This window comes from Canis lupus, chromosome 5 (genome assembly GCF_011100685.1).
Source record: "Canis lupus familiaris isolate Mischka breed German Shepherd chromosome 5, alternate assembly UU_Cfam_GSD_1.0, whole genome shotgun sequence".
NCBI lineage: Eukaryota > Metazoa > Chordata > Mammalia > Carnivora > Canidae > Canis > Canis lupus.
In genome coordinates, this window is record NC_049226.1 from 65,095,111 (window position 1) to 65,113,785 (window position 18,675).

Below are 18,675 nucleotides of genomic sequence, written 5' to 3' on the forward strand. Positions count from 1 at the left end.
CGGGGGCATTGTCTGCACAGAGTACAACAGTGTGTGAGTCCTGAGTGGTAGGTGACAGGTCACACGTTTAGAGGGCCTGCTCACGTGCAGGGAGGCAGGGAGCCTTGCGTGGTAACCAGCACAGCATCTAGGCAGGACACGTCTGGGGGCAGTGGCCAAGGTGATTTGGGGGACATTACCGGGGGACATTTGGAGGTGATATTTAGGGGTGATATTAGGTGTGGTATTGAGGGGCAGTGTTGGGTGATGTCTGGGGGTGGTATTTGGGTGTGATGTTGGGGTGGTGTTTGGGGGGCAGTGTTGGGTGATGTCTGGGGTGGTTTGGGTGTGGTATTTGGGGTGATGTTGGGGTGGTATTTGGGGGGCAGTGTTGGGTGATGTCTGGGGGTTTAGGGGTGGTATTTGGAGGTGATATTGGGGTAGTGTTGGGGGGCAGTGTTGAGTGATGTCTGGGGGTCTTTTTGGGGCAATGTTGGGGGGTGATGTCTGGGGTAGTATCTGGGGGTGGTGTGATATTTGAGGATTGATATCTGGGGGTGGTGTTTGGTGGTTGATGGGGTGCTGTTGGAGGTGAGATTGAAGGTGGTATTTGGGGGTGATTTAGGGGTGGTGTTTGGGGGACGGTGTTGGGGGTACTATTTGGGGGTGATTTTGGGGTGGCATTTGGGGGGCAATGTTTGGGGGTGATGTTGGGGGTGGTATTTGGTGGTGATGTTGAGGTAGTATTTCGGGGTGATGTTGGGGGTGGTATTGGGGGTAATGCTGGGGTGGTGTTTGGGGGTGGTCTTGGGCAATGTCCAGGGGTGGTATTTGGGGGTGATGTTGGGGATGGTGTTTGGGGGTGGTGTTGGGAAGTAATGTCCGGGGTGGTATTTGGGGGTGATGTTAGGGTGGTATTTGGGGGTGATGTGGGGTGTTTGGAGATGATGTGGGGTGGTGTTTGGGGGTGATGTGGGGTGGTGTTTGGGGGTGATGTTGGGGTGGTATTGGGGGTGATGTTGGGGTGGTATTTTGGGCTGATGGGGTGGTATTTCGGGGTGATGTTGGGGTGGTTTTGGGGGTGATGTTGGGGTGGTTTTGGGGGTGATGTGGGGTGTTTGGAGATGATGTGGGGTGGTGTTTGGGGGTGATGTTGGGGTGGTATTGGGGGTGATGTTGGGGTGGTATTTCGGGGTGATGGGGTGGTATTTCGGGGTGATGTTGGGGTGGTTTTGGGGGCGGTGTTGGGGGTGAGCCGGAGGCAGTGTCCGGGCACAGCCCCAGCCCCCCCACCCCCGTGGCCATGCTAACTGCCCTCTCCTCCCCTGCAGCCTGCCTGTTCCGCTATAACGCGCTGTCTCTGGTCTATCTGCTCTTCCTGCTGCTGCTGCCCTGGTTCCCGGGCCCCTGTCGGCGCGGCTTCCCAGGTAAGGGCTTGGGCACTGGCTCCTGCCTGGAGGGGCGCTGGGGGCCTCGGAGCTCCTGGTCCACACGCACACTCCGCAGGAGCCCGGGGGAGTTTAGCAGCTGGGGTGAAGGATGGGTAGTCCCAAGTTTCATTTTCCCTTGCCGACCCGGGCTGACTTCAGCACTTCCTCTCTGACTCCGTCATGGGGGCATCTGATAGATCCGCCCCTGGGCTTCCCGGGCCCGTTCCCACCCCCTGCAAGGTGAGGCTCCTCCGTGTTTGCCTGTGCTCTGTGGGGCTTTACCTTGTAGTTGGGGTAGCTGGGAGCGCCAGGTCTCCGCGTGGATCCTGAGCTCCTGGAGGGTGGGCACTGTCTCGTTCTCCCATGCATGCCAGATGCACGTGTGGGGCAGCCCATGAGTGGCTGCATCTTGGGGGATCTAGATGTGGGCTCAGGGCATGGAGCCACCAAGGGGGAGGCTGAGAGCAGAGAGGCCCATGCAGGTGGGGACAGGGCTGTGACGGACACCCTGCTCCCTGCCTTGTGGCTCAGGCAGGCCCGCTGTGAACAGTGCAGACCTGCAGCCGGGTGCTAGGGGGGCAGATGGGGTCCAGAGTTTCTGAAAGGACCCTCTCCCCCTGGGCTCCTGCCGCCCACTCACCCTATGCTTCAGCATCCATTTTCCCAGCTTTTCAGGAAACCTGTCCCCAAGGCTGCTCTGCCTGCCACAGGTGGGAAGGTCCCCTCAGTGTCAAAGGGGAAGAGGGGTTCCGAATCTCAAACAGGGGTCCCTGGAAGAAGGCAGCTGTCAGCAGCATGTGCCCCAGTGTTTGGCAGAGATGAGTGAAACAGTTGCCCAGCTGGGCCAAGGACCAGGCTGGCCGTGACAGCAGAGGGCCCATTAAGGGGGACCAGCCCGTAGGCACTGCTTTCCGAGGTTCTGGGTGCAGCTGGCTGGTTTGGGCCTTTGGTGGCATCTGCAGCTCACACCATCTCCCGCTTGGTCTGGAGGCCACAAGACTAGCACGGTCGTGGGCTAGACTCCCAGCGTCCCAGGGCTGCTTCCTCCTGGAGTCTCCAGGGGAGGATCTGTTTCCCCATCTTTCCTGGCTTCTAGAGGCACCCGCGCCCCGTCCCACCCCACATTATCCTTGATGGCACTGGCCAGTCCAGTGTCACTTGATCCCTCTGGCTCTGGCCCCCATTGGGCCCCCTCCTTGCTGGGGCACTGGGCTTGCAGTGCAGGTGGAATTCTGGGAGCAAAGGGCAGTGAGGGCTTCTGGGGTGGGGGGCAGCGTAGGGGGAGAGCTGGGAGCTGCTGGGGACGCCAGGCCAGCTCAGGCCACAGGCCCGCCTGGCACAGGGCCCTCCCCTCCCACCTCTCCCCTGAGCCTTCATGGACAGTAGAGGGCCAGTTAGCCAGAGTGGGAGGGGCCAGGTGGGGAGAACTTACGGGGCCCTGGGAGGACTTCCCTGCCTGACCTCTGTCCATCTGCCTACCCTCAGAGGCCCTTCGGGAATGGGGGCAGCTGTCTGGTTTTTCTGGGTGGGAAAGGGGAAAATGGGAGGCCTGCCGGTGCCTGGAGCCCAGCCTCAGTGTAGGATGCTTGCGGAGGCTTCTGGTGGAAGGTCTGATGCCGCCTGGGCCCCGAGGGTGGTGACCCCTGGCCCGGTCTCCATGTGGGCGTCAGCTGGGAATGCAGCTGCCTGAGCCCAAGGAGGAGGCGTGGGTCCCCTCTGGGCGACTCTAGCCCTGTCATCTGCAGAGCCCCTGGGGGCAGGGCAGGGGAGGGGCAGGGCGGGGCAGGGGTGCAGCAGAGGCTGCAGGCACATCTGCAGGGGTCTGTGCCAGCCACCTGCTCAACACTTAGAGACTTTAGACCCTGTCCCCGCCTTAGAACAACCCTCCTCCCTCACCCTCCTCCCCTCTGCCCCCCTGACCCCTCACCGTGCTGTCAGCAGGTTAGCTCTCCCCGCAGTGTCTGGTCACCGTAAGGATACCTGGTGTGTTGGAGGGGGGCTGTGAGCCCCCCCAGGTGTGACTGTGGTCATCCTCCAGACATAGGCATCCTGCGATCACAGGCCTGTGGGCAGAGCCCCCTTCCGAGGGCCCGTGGCTCAGGCTTGTGCTGTGCCTCCTGCCCTGTCCTGCCTACCCCATGCCTTTAGCTGCCTTGGTGGGACTACAGGCTTCTCAGAGCACTTCCCGGAACCCCATGCGCACCCCAGGAGCCAGGACCCTGTCAAGAGGATGGGGTCTGCCAACAGCCAGCTGAGGTGTCATGCCTGGGCTGCCCCAGACAGGCCTTCAGGGACAAGCCTTCCAGGAAGGCTGCTCGCTGGCTGGGCAGATGGGGAAGGGGCAGTGTGGGGAGACCCAGAGCTGGAAGTGTAGCAGTCCATGAGCTGAGGCTGGGAGGAGAGGTCCCTGCCGAGGGCACTGCCAGCGGTTTTGGGGGGCTCAAACCCAGGATTCCCGCTCTGGGTCAGGTGGTTCCTGCAGATGCACTCTGGGAAGAGCCAGCTGGGTCCTCTGCCCCTGAGGTCCACAGCCTGGCAGCCCACTTCCCATCTTCCTGCGAGCCTGCACCCACACTTCCAAGGTGTGCACAGGCCTCGAGGTCCCGAGGACAGGGCGCACCCAGCACCTGCCCCCCCGCTCAGCGCCCCCTACCCTGCCTGCTCCAGCCTTGCGCTCCGACCTCCCACAGCCCTGCCCTCTGGGCCGCCTGTTCCTGCAGTGCATGTGACTCTCTAGGGTGTTGGCCTGCCTCCCTGAGATGGCACCTAAGCTCAGGTGTGGTGCTGGGGAGAGCACCCAGCTTTGGTGAGTGGGGTCAGCAGGATGAGTCAGGCCGGACCTCCTGCCCCTGCTGCTCACGCACAGATCCCCTTGAACCTCCCTGCCTCTCCCAAATGGTATTCATCCAGCCCCCACCTGGCAGGGAGTTAAAGCCACAAAGCCAGTGCTCCAGCACCTTTAGCTTGGTGGCGGCCTGTAGTCAGGCCACCCGAGAAGTGAGCTTGGTGGGGGAAGGCGTGATGTCTGACACTTTGCCAGGTGATGCCTGAGAGGTGCTGGACAGGAAGACAGTCAGATGTGAGCCAGCTGGGGCAACCCCTGCTGAGGGGTCTTGAGCCTGGCGCTTCCCCCTAGCCCACAGGTATGGGGAGCCTAGTGGCTGACACTTAGTAGTACTCTGAGGCTGACCCCAGGTGTCTGTGGCTCCAGAGCAGAGTGAGTGCGAGGGGGTGGGCAGGGGTGCCTCTGGTGAGTCTGCAGGGGCGGGGCTGCATAGGTGAGCAGGGCAGAGGGGAGTCAGCCTAGCTGAGGGGGGCTCTGTAGGCTCCTGGCCTGGAGGCTCTGTCCCCACAGGTAGCCTGGCTCCTCCCCCTATGGGAGGCCCTTGGCCACTCCCTGCTCTTGGCCTGGTACTCCCAGCAGCATTGGCCCAGCCCAGGCTGAGGGCCAGACGTTCCGTTCATTTTCCATCTGTCCTTCCAGTGCTCCACTGGCCCCACCCTGCTCTCCCTTCACTTACCCCTGCCTCCGAGGGTCGAAGGCTGGGACGGACATATCAATGAGCATCCGTGAAGCTGTCCAAGTCCTGCCTGGGCTGCCCCTGGGCGTCCTATGCCCCGTCTGGGCCCAGCATCCCAGTTGGGGCAGCTTTCCCGGCGGGTGCTCACACACGAGCAGGAGAAAGCGTGACACCTCTGACCCCATGCCCCAGGCATCGGGAGAGGCTGTGCTGCTCCTCGAGTCCTTGGTGGCAGGTCTGTGGGCTGCACTAAGACTCTGGGGCTCCTGCTGGAAGGCACTAGGGGAGGAAGCCGGGATTCACAGCTCAGACGGGGGGTGAGGGGCTCAGCTGGCAAGGAGTGCAAGCTGCCTACCCTCTCAGAGCAGAGGTGAGATGCAGACCCCTCCCTGCAGCCATAGCCTCCCTGCCAGGGGCAAGACACAGGGTCCTGCCTGTGCTTGGGGTTCCCTGGGCCTGGCTCCTGACTCAGTTTCCCCCTGCATAGGTGGTACTTGGGTGGGAGTCCCCCAGGATGGGTGAAACAAGGGCCCTGTGCCAGCCTCACCCCTGCCCTCTCTGCCCACAGGCCACACTCGTCGCCTGCTCCGGGCCCTGCTGGTTTTCAGCCTCATCTTCCTGGCAGCTCACCTGACCTTCCAGATATGCCTGCACACTGTGCCCCACCTGTACCAGCTTCTGGAGCCCAGCTGTGAGTTTCCACGGGCCTGGGAGAGCTAGTGGCCTTCCCGAGCTAGCCAGGGGAGGTGGGGGTGCTGCAGCCCTAGGGAAGGCCACCCTGCCTCACCTAGGCTTTGCCTAATACGGGCCCAAGGGCCCATCCACAGTGTGTGTTCAGCCCACATGGCCTAGGTGACATGCAGGTGATGCTCGGGCCCAGGGTCAGGCCGGGCATGGCACAGCGCTAGTTCCCCACCCCAGAATCCAGCATTTGGGGTGGCTGGGACACCAGTGGCCTTCCATGCCCTGTGCACTCCGCTGCCCTGTGCCCTTCATTCTACGGACAGTGCTTCGGACAGTGCTACGGACAGTGTGAGCTGGTGCCCACAGGATTGACATCAGCACCCTAGGAGTCCAGATGAGGGAGCCCTGGGCCCAGTCCCTACACAGCCTAGGTTCTGACTGGCACTATTCCCCCAGCCTGCTCGGGTCCCTGTTTTTGTTCTATGATGGTTGTGTCCATACTACAGTTTAGAAACTGAGGCATGGAAAGAAGTCAGCCCCCACCAACCCCCGGGGCGGGCCCTGATGAGTGGCTGGTCTCAGCTCCTGGTTGCAAGTCCTTGTGCCAGGTGGAACGTGTGGGCCAGTCCTCCTGACTCACCTTGGCTGGGCCTTGGTTTCCCTGGGAGTAAAGGCAGCATTCTGCAAGCATCCCCGAGACCGGCAATGTTCTGTGACCATGGGGCTCCCAAGGTCCTCTTGGGGGCAGGGAGTAGGGTTTTGGGTGCTTGCAGCCTGACCCGATCCCTCTGCCTCTCTCCACAGGTGGCCCCTGGGAGACCCTCTCTCGGCACATTGGGGTCACAAGGTGAGCACACTCCCCATCTCCCCACTTCTGGCACCCGGGGTCCCCTCATTCTGTAAGTGCGCCTCATGGAGCCTGCCCTGGACCAACCAAAGCCCCTTCATGCCATTCACAGGCTGGACCTGAAGGACATCCCCACTGCTGTCCGGCTGGTGGCCCCCGACCTTGGTGTCCTGGTGGTCTGCGCTGTGTGCCTCGGCCTCTGCGGGCGCCTCACACAGGAAGCCCCACGGAGCCAGCGTGCCCAGGAGCTGGTGAGGGCCACAGGCAGGCGGGACATGTGTGTGCTGGCGGGAGGGGTGTTTCTGAGCTCTGCCCCAGCCCTGTCAGTAGGTGCTGGTCATTAGACATCAGAGGTGAGAGAAGTGGATGCGGAGCCACCCCGAGCGGGGTTGTGTGTATGCCTGTAAGACCTGGTTCTTAGCAGCGCTGTATCTCGGGGGCCTGTGGGGGCCCCAAGATGTGCATGCGCCATCAGAACCTGCTCCCGGAGGAGATCTTCAAGGCCACAGGGTGGTAGGGAGTCAGCCATGCCCGTGCACAAGGATAAGCTGCTGGCTACCAGGGTCCACCCTCCAAGCCTACTCTCTACCTGTCCCTGTCCCCATCCCACAGGGCAAGGCTGACACCCCACTTTCAGAGGGGGAGACGGGAGCCTTGAGCTCAAGTTGCTTTTCTAGGCACCTGGGGGAGTTGAGCCAGGGCTGGGACCACCCTCCTGCCTGCCCTTGGGCGTATGGGTACCAGGGAGTCAGGGCTGCTCTGCTTTCCTTGTTAGCGGAGCCAGGGCTTCCCGGAATAGCTCTGCCGGGAAGGGGCTGGACTTGATCCTGAAATCTGGGGTAGGACAGGAGAGGGCTGGCTTCTCCATGCTGCCCGTCAGCCTCACAGCACAGGGCGGCACTGGAGCCACTGGAGGCTGGACTCTGGTCTGCCCTGCGACTCGGATAGGTCATGACCTTCGTCTCACTGTCCTCAGTGGCAAATGAGAGCCTGCACTGTTGTGCTGACCAGGGGTGGCTGGTGTGGATGACCCCAGGGCGAGAGGCAGGGCGGGTGGGCGGGACTTCACAGGCGCGCATTTTAAAGCCCAGAACTTCTTGCATGGACACACGATGCCAGCCAGTGGGACAGGGTGTGCGCTGTTGGACACACACGTCCTGGTCACATCACACACATGCACAGCGAGCTCTGAGGGGTCTAGCAGGCCGTGGAGTCGGGGGAAGGACAGAAGAAGCTCCTGTTGAGGCCCCTGTGGGGACCCGAGGGACCCGCTGAGCTGGGGCTGGAGCTGGGACTGGCTGGCTGGATGCCGCTGGCGGCCCCCAGCACCTGTCTTCCCACTTTGCAGCTGTCTCTGCTCTTCCCTTGGACACTGACTTTCCACAGGCGCCCAGACGCTTTCCCAGGGCCACGGCCAGCTGTGGGCGGGGGTGAGCTCAGGCCTGGCTGCTGTGCCTTCCAGTGAATGTTTCCCCCACGCCCTGGCTGGCCTACCCCCTCTTTCCCTCCTTGCCCACTCTGCTCTAGGACTCCTTTCTGTGGCCTCACCACCACCCAGGCTCTGTGAGGGCAGGATCTGTCTGGTCCCTACCCCGTGTGACAGAGGGGAAACAGAGAGGTTAGGGGACTTGCCCAGGGCTGCACAGCTGAGATGTGAGCAGGCCATCTGGCTCCTGTGCTCTTAGCCTGGACGCCAAGTGCCACCCTCTGGGAAGGGCACGGGCATGGTGCCTGTTTTACAGGCAGGAACACGGAGGTTGGGGGTGCTGGGCGCCTGAGAAACAACTTTGTCCTGGGAAACCTTGAATTAGGGCCAGGGAGGGAGGCTCTGACTTCGTGAGGCTGGGCAGGCCGCCTGCCCATTGCCCCATCCAGGTGCCCCACAGGCAGCAGAGGGAGCAAGGTGACCCTGGGTGGACTCGGGGTCCCCCCTGCACCCCGATCTTCTGTGTAAGAGGAGAGTGCCACTTTAACCCCGGTCCAAGGACCGTGGATGTAAAGGTGTTCCATAAACCGTCAAGTGCAGGGATGCCGTGTATGCCTGCGCTTTTTTCCTAAAAATGTGTATTCTGGGCTCTCAGAGCCACGGGCTTCCAGGTGTGTCCAGGAATCTGTGGGGCCCAGCCTGTCCTTGGGCCCTGGTCTAGGGAGGGAGATAAAGAGGAGGCATTGGTGGAGCTCTGGAATAGTTGAGGCCAGCCTGCTGGGCTTGTCATCATGGGTAGCGGGGCCTGGCAGGAGCATATCTTGGGGTTGGGGCAGGCGGCCTCCAGGTAGGCCTGTGGGACTTGAACTTGAGGGTAGTTGGTGGCAGACCTCTGGGGACACAGAGTGGCACGGTCCACGTCAGCCAGCAGCTCTGCCCTCCCTCCCTGAGCGGCCTGAGGGCCATGGACCTGACCTTTGCCCCTCCTCGTGACCTTGGCAGGACGATGATGATGATGGGGAAGTGGACACCGGCTCCCCTGTGGGGCTTCAGGGAGCCCCCGTGCAGGCCCCCACGCGGAGGTCACGGTTGGCCACCCGGTTCCAGATCACAGCCCACTGGCTGTTGGTGGCCGCGGGAAGGACCCTGGCTATTGTGCTGCTCGCATTGGCAGGTATGCTCGGGCAAGGAACAGGGACCCCAGCACCGACCACCACGTGGGAAAGGTCCCAGCAGCCTGCTGAGCTCCCCACTGGCCACTGAGACCATGGTCACCTGGCCCAGCCCAGTGTGACCTGCTGCCTCTGCCTGGTCCGCAGGCATCGCCCACCCCTCTGCCTTCTCCAGCGTCTACTTCCTAGTCTTCCTGGCCACCTGCACCTGGTGGGCATGCCACTTTCCCATCAGCCTCCTGGGCTTCAGCACGCTCTGCGTCACAGTGGGCTGCTTCGGTGCCGGCCATCTCCTCTGCATCTACTGCTACCAGACGCCCTTTGCCCAGACCGTGCTCCCTCCTGCTGGAATCTGGGCCAGGTGAGGCTCACCTGCATGGGCGCTGCCCCTTCCCCTTGCTGGGCCTGGCTACCTGGTCCTGGCTCCTCCCTGGCCAGTGGTCAGTGGCTCTCCTTCTTTGGGCAGGGTGTTTGGTCTCAAGGCCTTGGTGACCCACGGCAACTGCTCCAGCCCCAACGTGCTGGTCTTCAGTACCAGCCACGACTGGCCCATCTACGTGAGCCCCGGCATCTTGCTGCTTCTCTACTACACGGTGACCTCACTCCTGAAGCTCCGCACTCGCCAGCCGTTGGACCAGGTGGGCATCCAGGGCAGCGCCCTCTGCTGGCCTTCCGCCCCCAGGCACCTTGTTGGGGTGGGAGCTGAGCTCAGCTCTGGTCTCTGCAGAGGAAGGAAGTGGCCAGGAACGACGAGGAGCAGGAGGTAGAGCTGACCCAGGTGGACCAGTGGCTCCAGGACCAGGCCAGAGCTGCAGCCACCAAGGAGGAGGGGGCTGCCCAGGTGAGATGGGGACTGAGCTGTGGTGCTGGAGCGTCCCTGCCCAGTGGCTGGGCTCACGAGGTCTTGGCTTGCCTCTGCAGCACATGCTGCCCACAACCGTGGGGTCTGACTGGGAGACCGACAGCTGTACGGTGCATGACCTGACTGGCCACACCCCCGTCCGGCAGCGTCCAGGTGAGTGCCCTGTGCCCTGGAGCCCAGGGACACCACCTTCTGCAGGCGTGCTGGTGCTGCCCCCTGGTGGCCACGGCGTGGTCTTGCCCTGCCAACTGCTCCAGCTGTGCTGTCTTGGGACTGGCCATGGGATCAAGCTGCCCACCTGAGACCGGGCTGGAGGCTCTGGGTCTCCCACCCCCTCCTCTTCCTTGGCCTCCCAGTTCCCAGAAGACTGGACGGCTCCCCCTTGGGCTGGCCCCATGGCCCAGGGCTGCCAGCTGTCTTTAGGGTAGATGTGTGTCCACAGTGGCCCCACAGGGAGAGCGGGGCATTTTTCTCGGCACTTTCATCTTTCCCTTAAGGCTCAATTTCCATTTTGCATGAAGCAGGAGATGATGTCGCTGGCTCCCTGGGGACTGGCCTGTGCACAAAGCCTGGAAGGGTTCAGGGTCATCTTGTTCCACCTATCCCCTCACGGTCTTGGAAACCAAGGTGTTGAGTGGGACCAGGACCTGCCAGGGTGAACAATATTTTCTGCCTTTAGTGCCCAGTGCGAGCTGTCTGCTGGCATGCCCTTCACCCACCCCACTGGTCACTATCCCAATTTTAGGGCAAAGTTTGGTGTGGGTGAAGAGCTCCAGACTGTTGATGACCCCAACTCTGGTCTGGCTCCCTGGTAACCTCTGTCCCCCACCCTCCAGTGCACCCCAGGCTGGCTGAGCCTCAAGAGACATCTACCCTCCACAGTCTGGGTCATCTCATTATGGACCAGAGCTACGTGTGTGCCCTCATTGCCATGATGGTAAGGAGCAGCCAGCCTGGGCAGGCCCCTTCAGTGGGGGCCCTTCCTACGAGCTCCCATAGGACATTCTGGGAGGCAGATGGTGGCCCATGTTTCACAGAGCCTGGTGGCTTATTGCCAGAAAGGGAGCTGTGTCTTGCTGGACCGAGTGAGGCCGTGGCTGGTTCACTGCTGCACAGTGTGTGTGTGTATGTGTGTCTCTGTGTGTGTGTGTGTGTGTGTGTTTGCATATATGTAGTGGGTGGGTGCTTATGTGAGCATGCATCCTGTGCCACAGCATTCCAGTCCCAGGAGGTCCCAGGAAGTCCCAGGAGGCGTGTTTGCTCTGTGTCCCTGGGCAGGTGCGGGGAGCAGGGTGGGTGCAGGGCCAGGTGTAGGGCCAGGTGTGCCGTGCATCCCTGCCCACCAGCCCTCGCTGTCCAGGTATGGAGCATCACCTACCATAGTTGGCTGACCTTCGTGCTGCTGCTCTGGGCCTGCCTCATCTGGACGGTGCGCAGCCGCCACCAGATGGCCATGCTCTGCTCACCCTTCATCCTGCTCTACGGGCTGGCTCTGTGTGGCCTGCGCTATGTGTGGGCCATGGACCTGCGTCCCGAGCTGCCTACCACCCTGGGCCCCGTCAGCCTGCGTCAGCTGGGGCTGGAGCATACCCGCTACCCTTGCCTGGACCTTGGCGCCATGGTGAGTGTCCCATGTGTCACCGCCCCCAGGGTGCTGGTGAGTGTGTGCCAGGGCATGATGGTGCCATGTGTTCACTATCCAGCTCCTGAGTGGAATGGGATCTCTAGGAGGGCAGGGCCATGACTGGCTGTCACCGCGGGGCACCATCCAGCCAGTCCAGAGCAATGGCTGCATGTGTGTGTTGAGTGAATGATAACCTTGTGTCACCAGGGGCACTGTCCCTGAGTCCCTGACCTGGGTCCCACTAGTGTCTCAGGCTGGCCCTGTGTCTCCGTGGATCTTTGTGTCTCTGTGGAAGCTGGTGTCCACCAGAGTGTCATTGTATCTGGCCATCGTTGCCACTGCCTGTCATGTTGTGGGATTGGCAGGGCTGCATCTCACCATGTGAGCTGTGTGTGTGCACGTATATGTGTGTGGCAGGGTTGCCCCGGCCCTGTGCAGAGGCTGGTGCCAGGGGCCGCCCACTGGGCCCGTGTCTTGGAGGGCTGGGCTGCCCAGCTCCTGGTGATGCCACCCCTACCCTGTCCCAGTTGCTCTACACCCTGACCTTCTGGCTGCTGCTGCGCCGGTTTGTCAAGGAGAAGCTGCTGAAGAAGGGGAAGGTACCTGCTGCCCTGACAGAGATCACTGTGGCTGACACAGGTAAGGGCCGGGGCAGGCAGGGGACAACGCCCTCCTGCTTGGCCCCAAAGCCATGTCTCCGCTGCCTCTCTGACTTGACCCACAGAGCCAACACGGGCACGGACGCTGCTGCAGAGCCTGGGGGAGCTGGTCACAGGCCTGTACGCCAAGTACTGGATCTACGTGTGTGCCGGCATGTTCATTGTGGTCAGCTTCGCCGGCCGCCTCGTCGTCTACAAGATCGTGTACATGCTCCTTTTCCTGCTCTGCCTCACCCTCTTCCAGGTACCAGGGCCGGGGGGTGACGGAGCCGGGGGATGATGGGGGGCTGCTGGTGCCGCCCCGGGCTGGGCCTCATGTGTGCTGTCCCGGCAGGTCTACTACAGCCTGTGGAGGAAGCTGCTCAAGGTGTTCTGGTGGCTGGTGGTGGCCTATACCATGCTGGTGCTCATCGCCGTCTACACTTTCCAGTTCCAGGACTTCCCCATGTACTGGCGCAACCTGACGGGCCTCACTGACGAACAGTGAGTCATGGGTGGGCAGGCAGGTGTGGGGGTGGTATGGGGTGCACACCATGGCCTGCTGGTCTGACGGCTGCCCCCCATGCCAGGCTGGGGGACCTGGGCCTGGAGCAGTTCAGCGTGTCGGAGCTTTTCTCCAGCATCCTGATCCCGGGCTTCTTCCTGTTGGCCTGCATCCTGCAGCTGCACTATTTCCACCGGCCGTTCATGCAGCTCACGGACCTGGAGCATGTGCCCCCGCCTGGTGCCTGCCCCCCACGGTGGGCCCACAGGTGTGTCCCCCCCCCCCCTGCAGCTGGCCCCTTCACTCAGTCTAGGCCTACAGGGTGCCGGGGTGCCTCCACAGTGCCCCTTCTCTGCACCAGTGCAGGGCACCCTAGCAGAGAAGGGAGGGACGGAGGCCAGTGGGTTTGGATGGAAGGACCAGGGCAGAGCAGAGGCCTCAGCTGCCCCCGTTAGACACCATGGGCTCAGCCTCCTGGGGTTTGGGGATAGAGCGGCAGCTGGGCTACACCCGACCTGGAGTTGGCTGGAATGGGAGGGGGCCATGGAGCCCACCCCAGGAGATGGGGTAGAAAGTGATGCCTTGGGGCCCACCGTAGGCAGGATGTGGTCAGTGGGACCCCGCTGCTGCAGGAGGAGGAGGACGGGCTGAGCACCGCCTGCCCCCACCAGGCCATGCAGGTCACAGAAGGTGAGTCAGATGGGCAGGTGTGGGGTCCCTCTGCCCTGACCTCTGTGAACCCCAGGCCCTGGGAGTCCTGGTCTCCTTTTCCTCACAAACCCCCCTTGGCCACAGCCAACAAGTGGGGCCTGGTGGCGGAACGGCTGCTGGACCTGGCTTCCGGCTTCTCGGACGTCCTCACCCGTGTGCAGGTGCTGCTGCGGCGCCTTCTAGAGTTGCACATCCTCAAGCTGGTGGCCCTGTACACTGTGTGGGTGGCCCTGAAGGAGGTGAGGACAGGATAGACCTCCCTCGTGTGCTGCAGGGCTGCTCGGAGGCGGGTACTGGGGCGGCGGGGTCCCTGGGAGGTGCTATTGCGCCTGCCCCAGCCTGCCCACCACCCCCAGGTGTCCGTGATGAACCTGCTGCTGGTCGTGCTGTGGGCCTTCGCGCTGCCCTACCCCCGCTTCCGGCCCATGGCCTCCTGCCTGTCCACTGTGTGGACCTGCATCATCATCGTGTGCAAGATGCTGTACCAGCTCAAGGTCGTAAGCCCGCACGAGTACTCCAGCAACTGCACCGAGGTACGGCCATGTGGGGCCTCGCCCTGCCTGCCACACCTTGGGTCCATGGTGATGGCTCTGGGGACAGACGCAGGGAGACCCCCCTGTCTTCGCCCCCCAAGTCCCTGCCTGTGGCCACCTCGTCCCCTCCCCATTAAGGTTGGGTCCAAGGCTGATGGCCACATGTGTCCCTGGTGGGGGGTGGGCAGTCCCTCAGGTTGGTGTCCGGCCCCCTGGTCCCTGGGGTCAATGTCTAGCTCCCCGGTTCCCCGGATTGGTGCCTGCCCCCCTCGCCCTGCCCTGTGGGAACAGGTGCTGACTCTCCCCTTCCCCAGCCCCTCCCCAACAGCACCAACCTGCAGAAGATGGAGATCAAGCAGTCCTTGCTATACCGTGGGCCCGTTGACCCTGCCAACTGGTTTGGGGTGCGGAAGGGCTTCCCAAACCTAGGCTACATCCAGGTGAGTGAGGGCCATGGGGTTGTGGGGCCAGGGCAGGTGAGGCTGGCAGAGCATGACAGTGCCTGCCCCCTCAGAACCACCTGCAGGTCCTGTTGCTGCTGGTGTTCGAGGCCATCGTCTACCGGCGTCAGGAGCACCACCGTCGGCAGCACCAGCTGGCCCCACTGCCCGCCCAGGCCGTCTGTGCCGACGGCACCCGCCAGCGGCTGGACCAGGACCTGCTCAGCTGCCTCAAGTACTTTGTCAACTTCTTTTTCTACAAATTTGGGCTAGAGGTGAGGCTCTGCATCAGCCGTCGCCCCTTCCCTGGGCAGGACTGGGGGGTCCGTGTCACCTTCTGCGGGGCCTTGGCTGCACATCCACAATGTGCAGCAAAGGCCCTGCACTAGGGCACTAGGGCACTAGGGCAAGGGGGGCACCAGGGCAGTGGGGGAACACTAGGCACCTCCTGGGCTTAGTTGGCAGGCCCTGGGAGAGACAGGAATGGGGGCGGCTGGGATCCTGGCTAGAGACGGGGTTGGAGTCTCCCCTGCACTGGGACTCCTCTGAGCTATGGCTCTCCTATGTGGTGAACCCCCATCCCGCCTGTCTGTGCCTCTGAGAGGACAGTGAGGGCTGGGGTGAGCCTGGGCTGCTGCCCCCACTCTGCTCTGAACCTGCCCGCATGCTCGTGGCTTTCTGAGCCAGCTTGCCCAGAAGCAGGGCCCAGAGGTCCATGCCAGCAGCTCACTGTGCTTCCCCGTCCTCTGCTGCCTCCAGATATGCTTCCTGATGGCCGTGAACGTGATTGGGCAGCGCATGAACTTCATGGTCATCCTGCACGGCTGCTGGCTGGTGGCCATCCTCACACGGCGGCGGCGTGCAGCCATCGCCCGCCTCTGGCCCAACTACTGTCTCTTCCTGTCCCTGTTCTTGCTGTACCAGTACCTGCTGTGCCTGGGCATCCCCCCGGCCCTGTGCATCGGTGAGCGGCGGCAGGCACCGACGGAGCGGGGCATGCCGGGCTGTGGCCGTGGGCAAGCACATGAGGATTCTGTAGCCCCAGCCCGACCCGAGTGTGTCCTGGGCTCCTCTCCATAGGCCCTGCAGCTGCAGCATCCCTGGCCGGTGGGAGGGGGATCGGTGCTGGCTCCCCTCTTATTCCTTTGCATTCGTTCATTTTTGTAGAAGATACTCTATTTCGAAAATCTTAATCAGAAAAGTTGAGGTAGAGTGCCAGGAACAGCCATGCCCTTGTCAGGGGCCATGTGAGAGGCTCCAAGGCCAGCACCCCCGAGGGTGGGTGCCTAGGGCTGGGGCCACATGCCACAGTCCATCCTGCACGGTTCTGAGACCTGGCCTTGTCCTCTGGGGGTGCCCCCGGGGGCTCTCTGCCCCTGGCTGTGCTCTGCTCTTGTCCCCTCTGGCTTGGGCTTGTGGGTTTGTAGAAAGCCCTGGATGTGGGTCTGCCAAGGCTATTGCTACTTCAGCAGGTGCAGCACATGGCTGTACAGTATACTTGGCGTGGCCCACAACTGGGGAGTGCAGGGGTGCGCCTGGCCCTACGGTGTCCCCAGCCGTTCCCCCATAGAGGAGCTGTGCTCAGCGTGCCATCCGTGTGTGTGGTGTCTGCCTCCACCGACTCCTGAGTGGGCCTCTGGCAGGACTCCTCAGACAGATGGACGTTCTGTGTCGGTGGTGAACTTAGTTGGCGGGTCTGTTGTCAGATGGGTGGGCCCCTCCCCCTCGGCGTGTTCCACCGCCGCGGTGTTGTTCCATCCGCATGTCTGAGAGTCTGGCCCACCGAGGCTTCACCTGTGAGGCCGTGGGTGAGTCAGAGGGGAGTGTTCGCACCCCAGATCTGATCCCTGCCCTACATAGCAACTGCCGATAGGACCATTTCTGGCTCTGCCTTTTCCTGAATGTTGAGCCCAGACCTTGAGCCAGACACGTTCGAGACTCTGTCCTTGTGTCCATCCTTCACGCCTGCGTGGTTTGCTCGTTTTTAACTTTTCATGTAGACTCACAGAATTGCAAAAGTAGAATCTTCCCAGATGCCCTCTGCCCAGCTCCCCTGATGTTGGCCTGTGATGCGGCCTCTTGCCGGGGCCTCGCTGCCGGCTTGCTCCTCCGCATTGGGTCAGCTCCCTGTGGGCCTTTTATTTTTTTTTTTATTTTTTTTATTTATTTATTTATTTATTTTTTAAATTTTTATTTATTTATGATAGTCACAGAGAGAGAGAGAGAGAGGCAGAGACACAGGCAGAGGGAGAAGCAGGCTCCATGCACCGGGAGCCCGACGTGGGATTCGATCCCGGGTCTCCAGGATCGTGCCCTGGGCCAAAGGCAGGCGCTAAACCGCTGCGCCACCCAGGGATCCCCCTGTGGGACTTTTAGAACCTTGCAACTTTTGAGGAGCCATGCGCTGTGACCTCGAGGAGTGCAGTCTGGTGTTAGACCAGGGGATGACACTCTTCAGGCGAGAAGGCCGCAGGCGTGAAGTGTCCGGTTCTGCCTACGCAGGGCTGCTCTCTGTCACTGGGTACAGGGATAGCTGAGGGGTCTCCCTGAGGCTCTGCTGTTCCTCCTGGACCCCTCAGGCTGATTCCAACCTCCGGAGGGTCCTGTGTGTGGGGATCATTCCCTTGGTTTCCTGCTGGTGGTTTCTGGGTTCTCTTAGGTGTCCTGGTGGGCACCATCTGACCGGAAGCACTGCCCTTTGTCCCGCTGATGTGTCCACATGCTTATTTGTATCTGTGTGGACTCTGGGTGCTTCTGCTTCAGGTTCCACTCCAGGCCCGCTGCTGTCTGGGCACACGCTCCCTGCCCCTGAGCACACCCTCACTACAGCCTCCCCCTTTGCGCTGCCCGGGCGTCCTCCCTTTCCCTGCAGGCTACAGGGTAGAAGCAATATCTGGGCCTGGGTTGCTTGCTGCCCTGGGTGCCTATCTTCAGGCAGAACCATTTTTCGAGGTTGCTTGGGTTGTCTCTGCCCCTCCCCGCAGTGAGAAAGTCTGTCACATGCGGGCCGTCCAGGTCAACCTGCAGTCTGGGCCCATCCTGGGTCCCCAGTGTCCAGGACACATTCATTCTCCAGGTTCTGATGAGCGTGTGGAGCTTCCCAGCTTGGTGTTGTGCAGGCCCTTTGGAGCCTGCAGCCCCCTTGGCCCGGGCAGCCACAGTCGTCTGTCCCTGATGTCACGGAACTACAGTTGTCCCCAGGGTGCCCAGGGGCTGCCGTGTCCCTTGGCACTTGGTGCTCTTTCCCTGTTGACGAGTGTCCTCTCTGGGCCCTGGGAGGTGTGGGGGCTTTCTGGAGGGACATTGTTGGGAGCGTCCGGGAATGGGGTTGTGTGTGGCTGTAGTTCTCACTTTTTTTTTTTTAATTATTTTTTAATTATTTTTATTCATTTATGATAGTCACAGAGAGAGAGAGAGAGGCAGAGACATAGGCAGAGGGAGAAGCAGGCTCCATGCACCGGGAGCCCGACACGGGACTCCATCCCGGGTCTCCAGGATCGCGCCCTGGGCCAAAGGCAGGGGCTAAACCGTTGCGCCACCCAGGGATCCCTAGTTCTCACTTTTTTGAGGATTCACGCGCATGGTCCCATTTTACATTCCTACTGGCGATGGATGTGGGACCTGATTTTTCTGCGTTCTCACCACTGCCTTGTCTTTCTCTGTATCTTGTCTTGGCTGTTTTGGTAGGCACGTAATGGAGCCTCATTTGGGGCCCTCTGTGCTGTGTCCACCCCCGGCAGGCCTGCCCATCCATTCCTACCCTGAGGCCTGGGCCCGTTGATACCTGAGGAAGGTGCTAGAATCTCAGCCCTGAGTGCTCCCAAGAGTCCAAGCAAGAGATGCGGTGTTTCAGAGGCCCTGTGAACGCTCACGTTCATGCAAGAATGAGGCGTATAGACCTGGAGACTGCAGGCCTGCAGGTGGGGACAGCACAGCTGCAGTCCTAATGCATACTCTGCACCCACAGACTACCCGTGGCGCTGGAGCCAGGCCATCCCCATGAACTCAGCACTCATCAAGTGGCTGTACCTGCCCGACTTCTTCAGAACCCCCAATTCCACCAACCTCATCAGTGAGTGTCTGTGGCTGGGCGCCCCATGCACCCCCTTCCAACCTCACCAGAGGGCATGGAGGGTTCGCACGGGGAGGGGCACATTGTCTAGGCCTCGCTGGCTAGCACACCCTGTAGTTCCCCAGAGAGGCTTTGTCCCATGATGGTGTCCAGTCCTCCAGGGGCCTCCCCTGAGACAGCCATACAGACCTGCCTCTGCCCGCTAGTGTGTGCACAGGGGTGGACACCTGT

The 18,675-nt window shown here is 61.8% G+C and overlaps 1 protein-coding gene across 4 annotated transcripts in view; it reads left to right on the forward strand.

Moving 5' to 3' along the window:
* PIEZO1 (piezo type mechanosensitive ion channel component 1) overlaps positions 1–18,675 on the forward strand; it is a 56,056-nt gene that overhangs the window by 26,756 nt on the left and 10,625 nt on the right. For all 4 annotated transcript variants that reach the window (XM_038538060.1, XM_038538061.1, XM_038538063.1 and 1 more), the window contains exons 2-23: positions 1,311–1,406; positions 5,499–5,621; positions 6,419–6,461; positions 6,574–6,712; positions 8,890–9,061; positions 9,207–9,420; positions 9,526–9,697; positions 9,787–9,900; positions 9,981–10,074; positions 10,758–10,858; positions 11,282–11,542; positions 12,073–12,184; positions 12,270–12,448; positions 12,539–12,687; positions 12,774–12,956; positions 13,287–13,378; positions 13,484–13,638; positions 13,756–13,932; positions 14,247–14,372; positions 14,447–14,647; positions 15,132–15,336; positions 18,340–18,444. In XM_038538060.1, the coding sequence (XP_038393988.1) occupies positions 1,311–1,406; positions 5,499–5,621; positions 6,419–6,461; positions 6,574–6,712; positions 8,890–9,061; positions 9,207–9,420; positions 9,526–9,697; positions 9,787–9,900; positions 9,981–10,074; positions 10,758–10,858; positions 11,282–11,542; positions 12,073–12,184; positions 12,270–12,448; positions 12,539–12,687; positions 12,774–12,956; positions 13,287–13,378; positions 13,484–13,638; positions 13,756–13,932; positions 14,247–14,372; positions 14,447–14,647; positions 15,132–15,336; positions 18,340–18,444 (3,213 nt within the window). The remainder of the gene's footprint in view (positions 1–1,310; positions 1,407–5,498; positions 5,622–6,418; positions 6,462–6,573; positions 6,713–8,889; positions 9,062–9,206; positions 9,421–9,525; positions 9,698–9,786; positions 9,901–9,980; positions 10,075–10,757; positions 10,859–11,281; positions 11,543–12,072; positions 12,185–12,269; positions 12,449–12,538; positions 12,688–12,773; positions 12,957–13,286; positions 13,379–13,483; positions 13,639–13,755; positions 13,933–14,246; positions 14,373–14,446; positions 14,648–15,131; positions 15,337–18,339; positions 18,445–18,675) is intronic.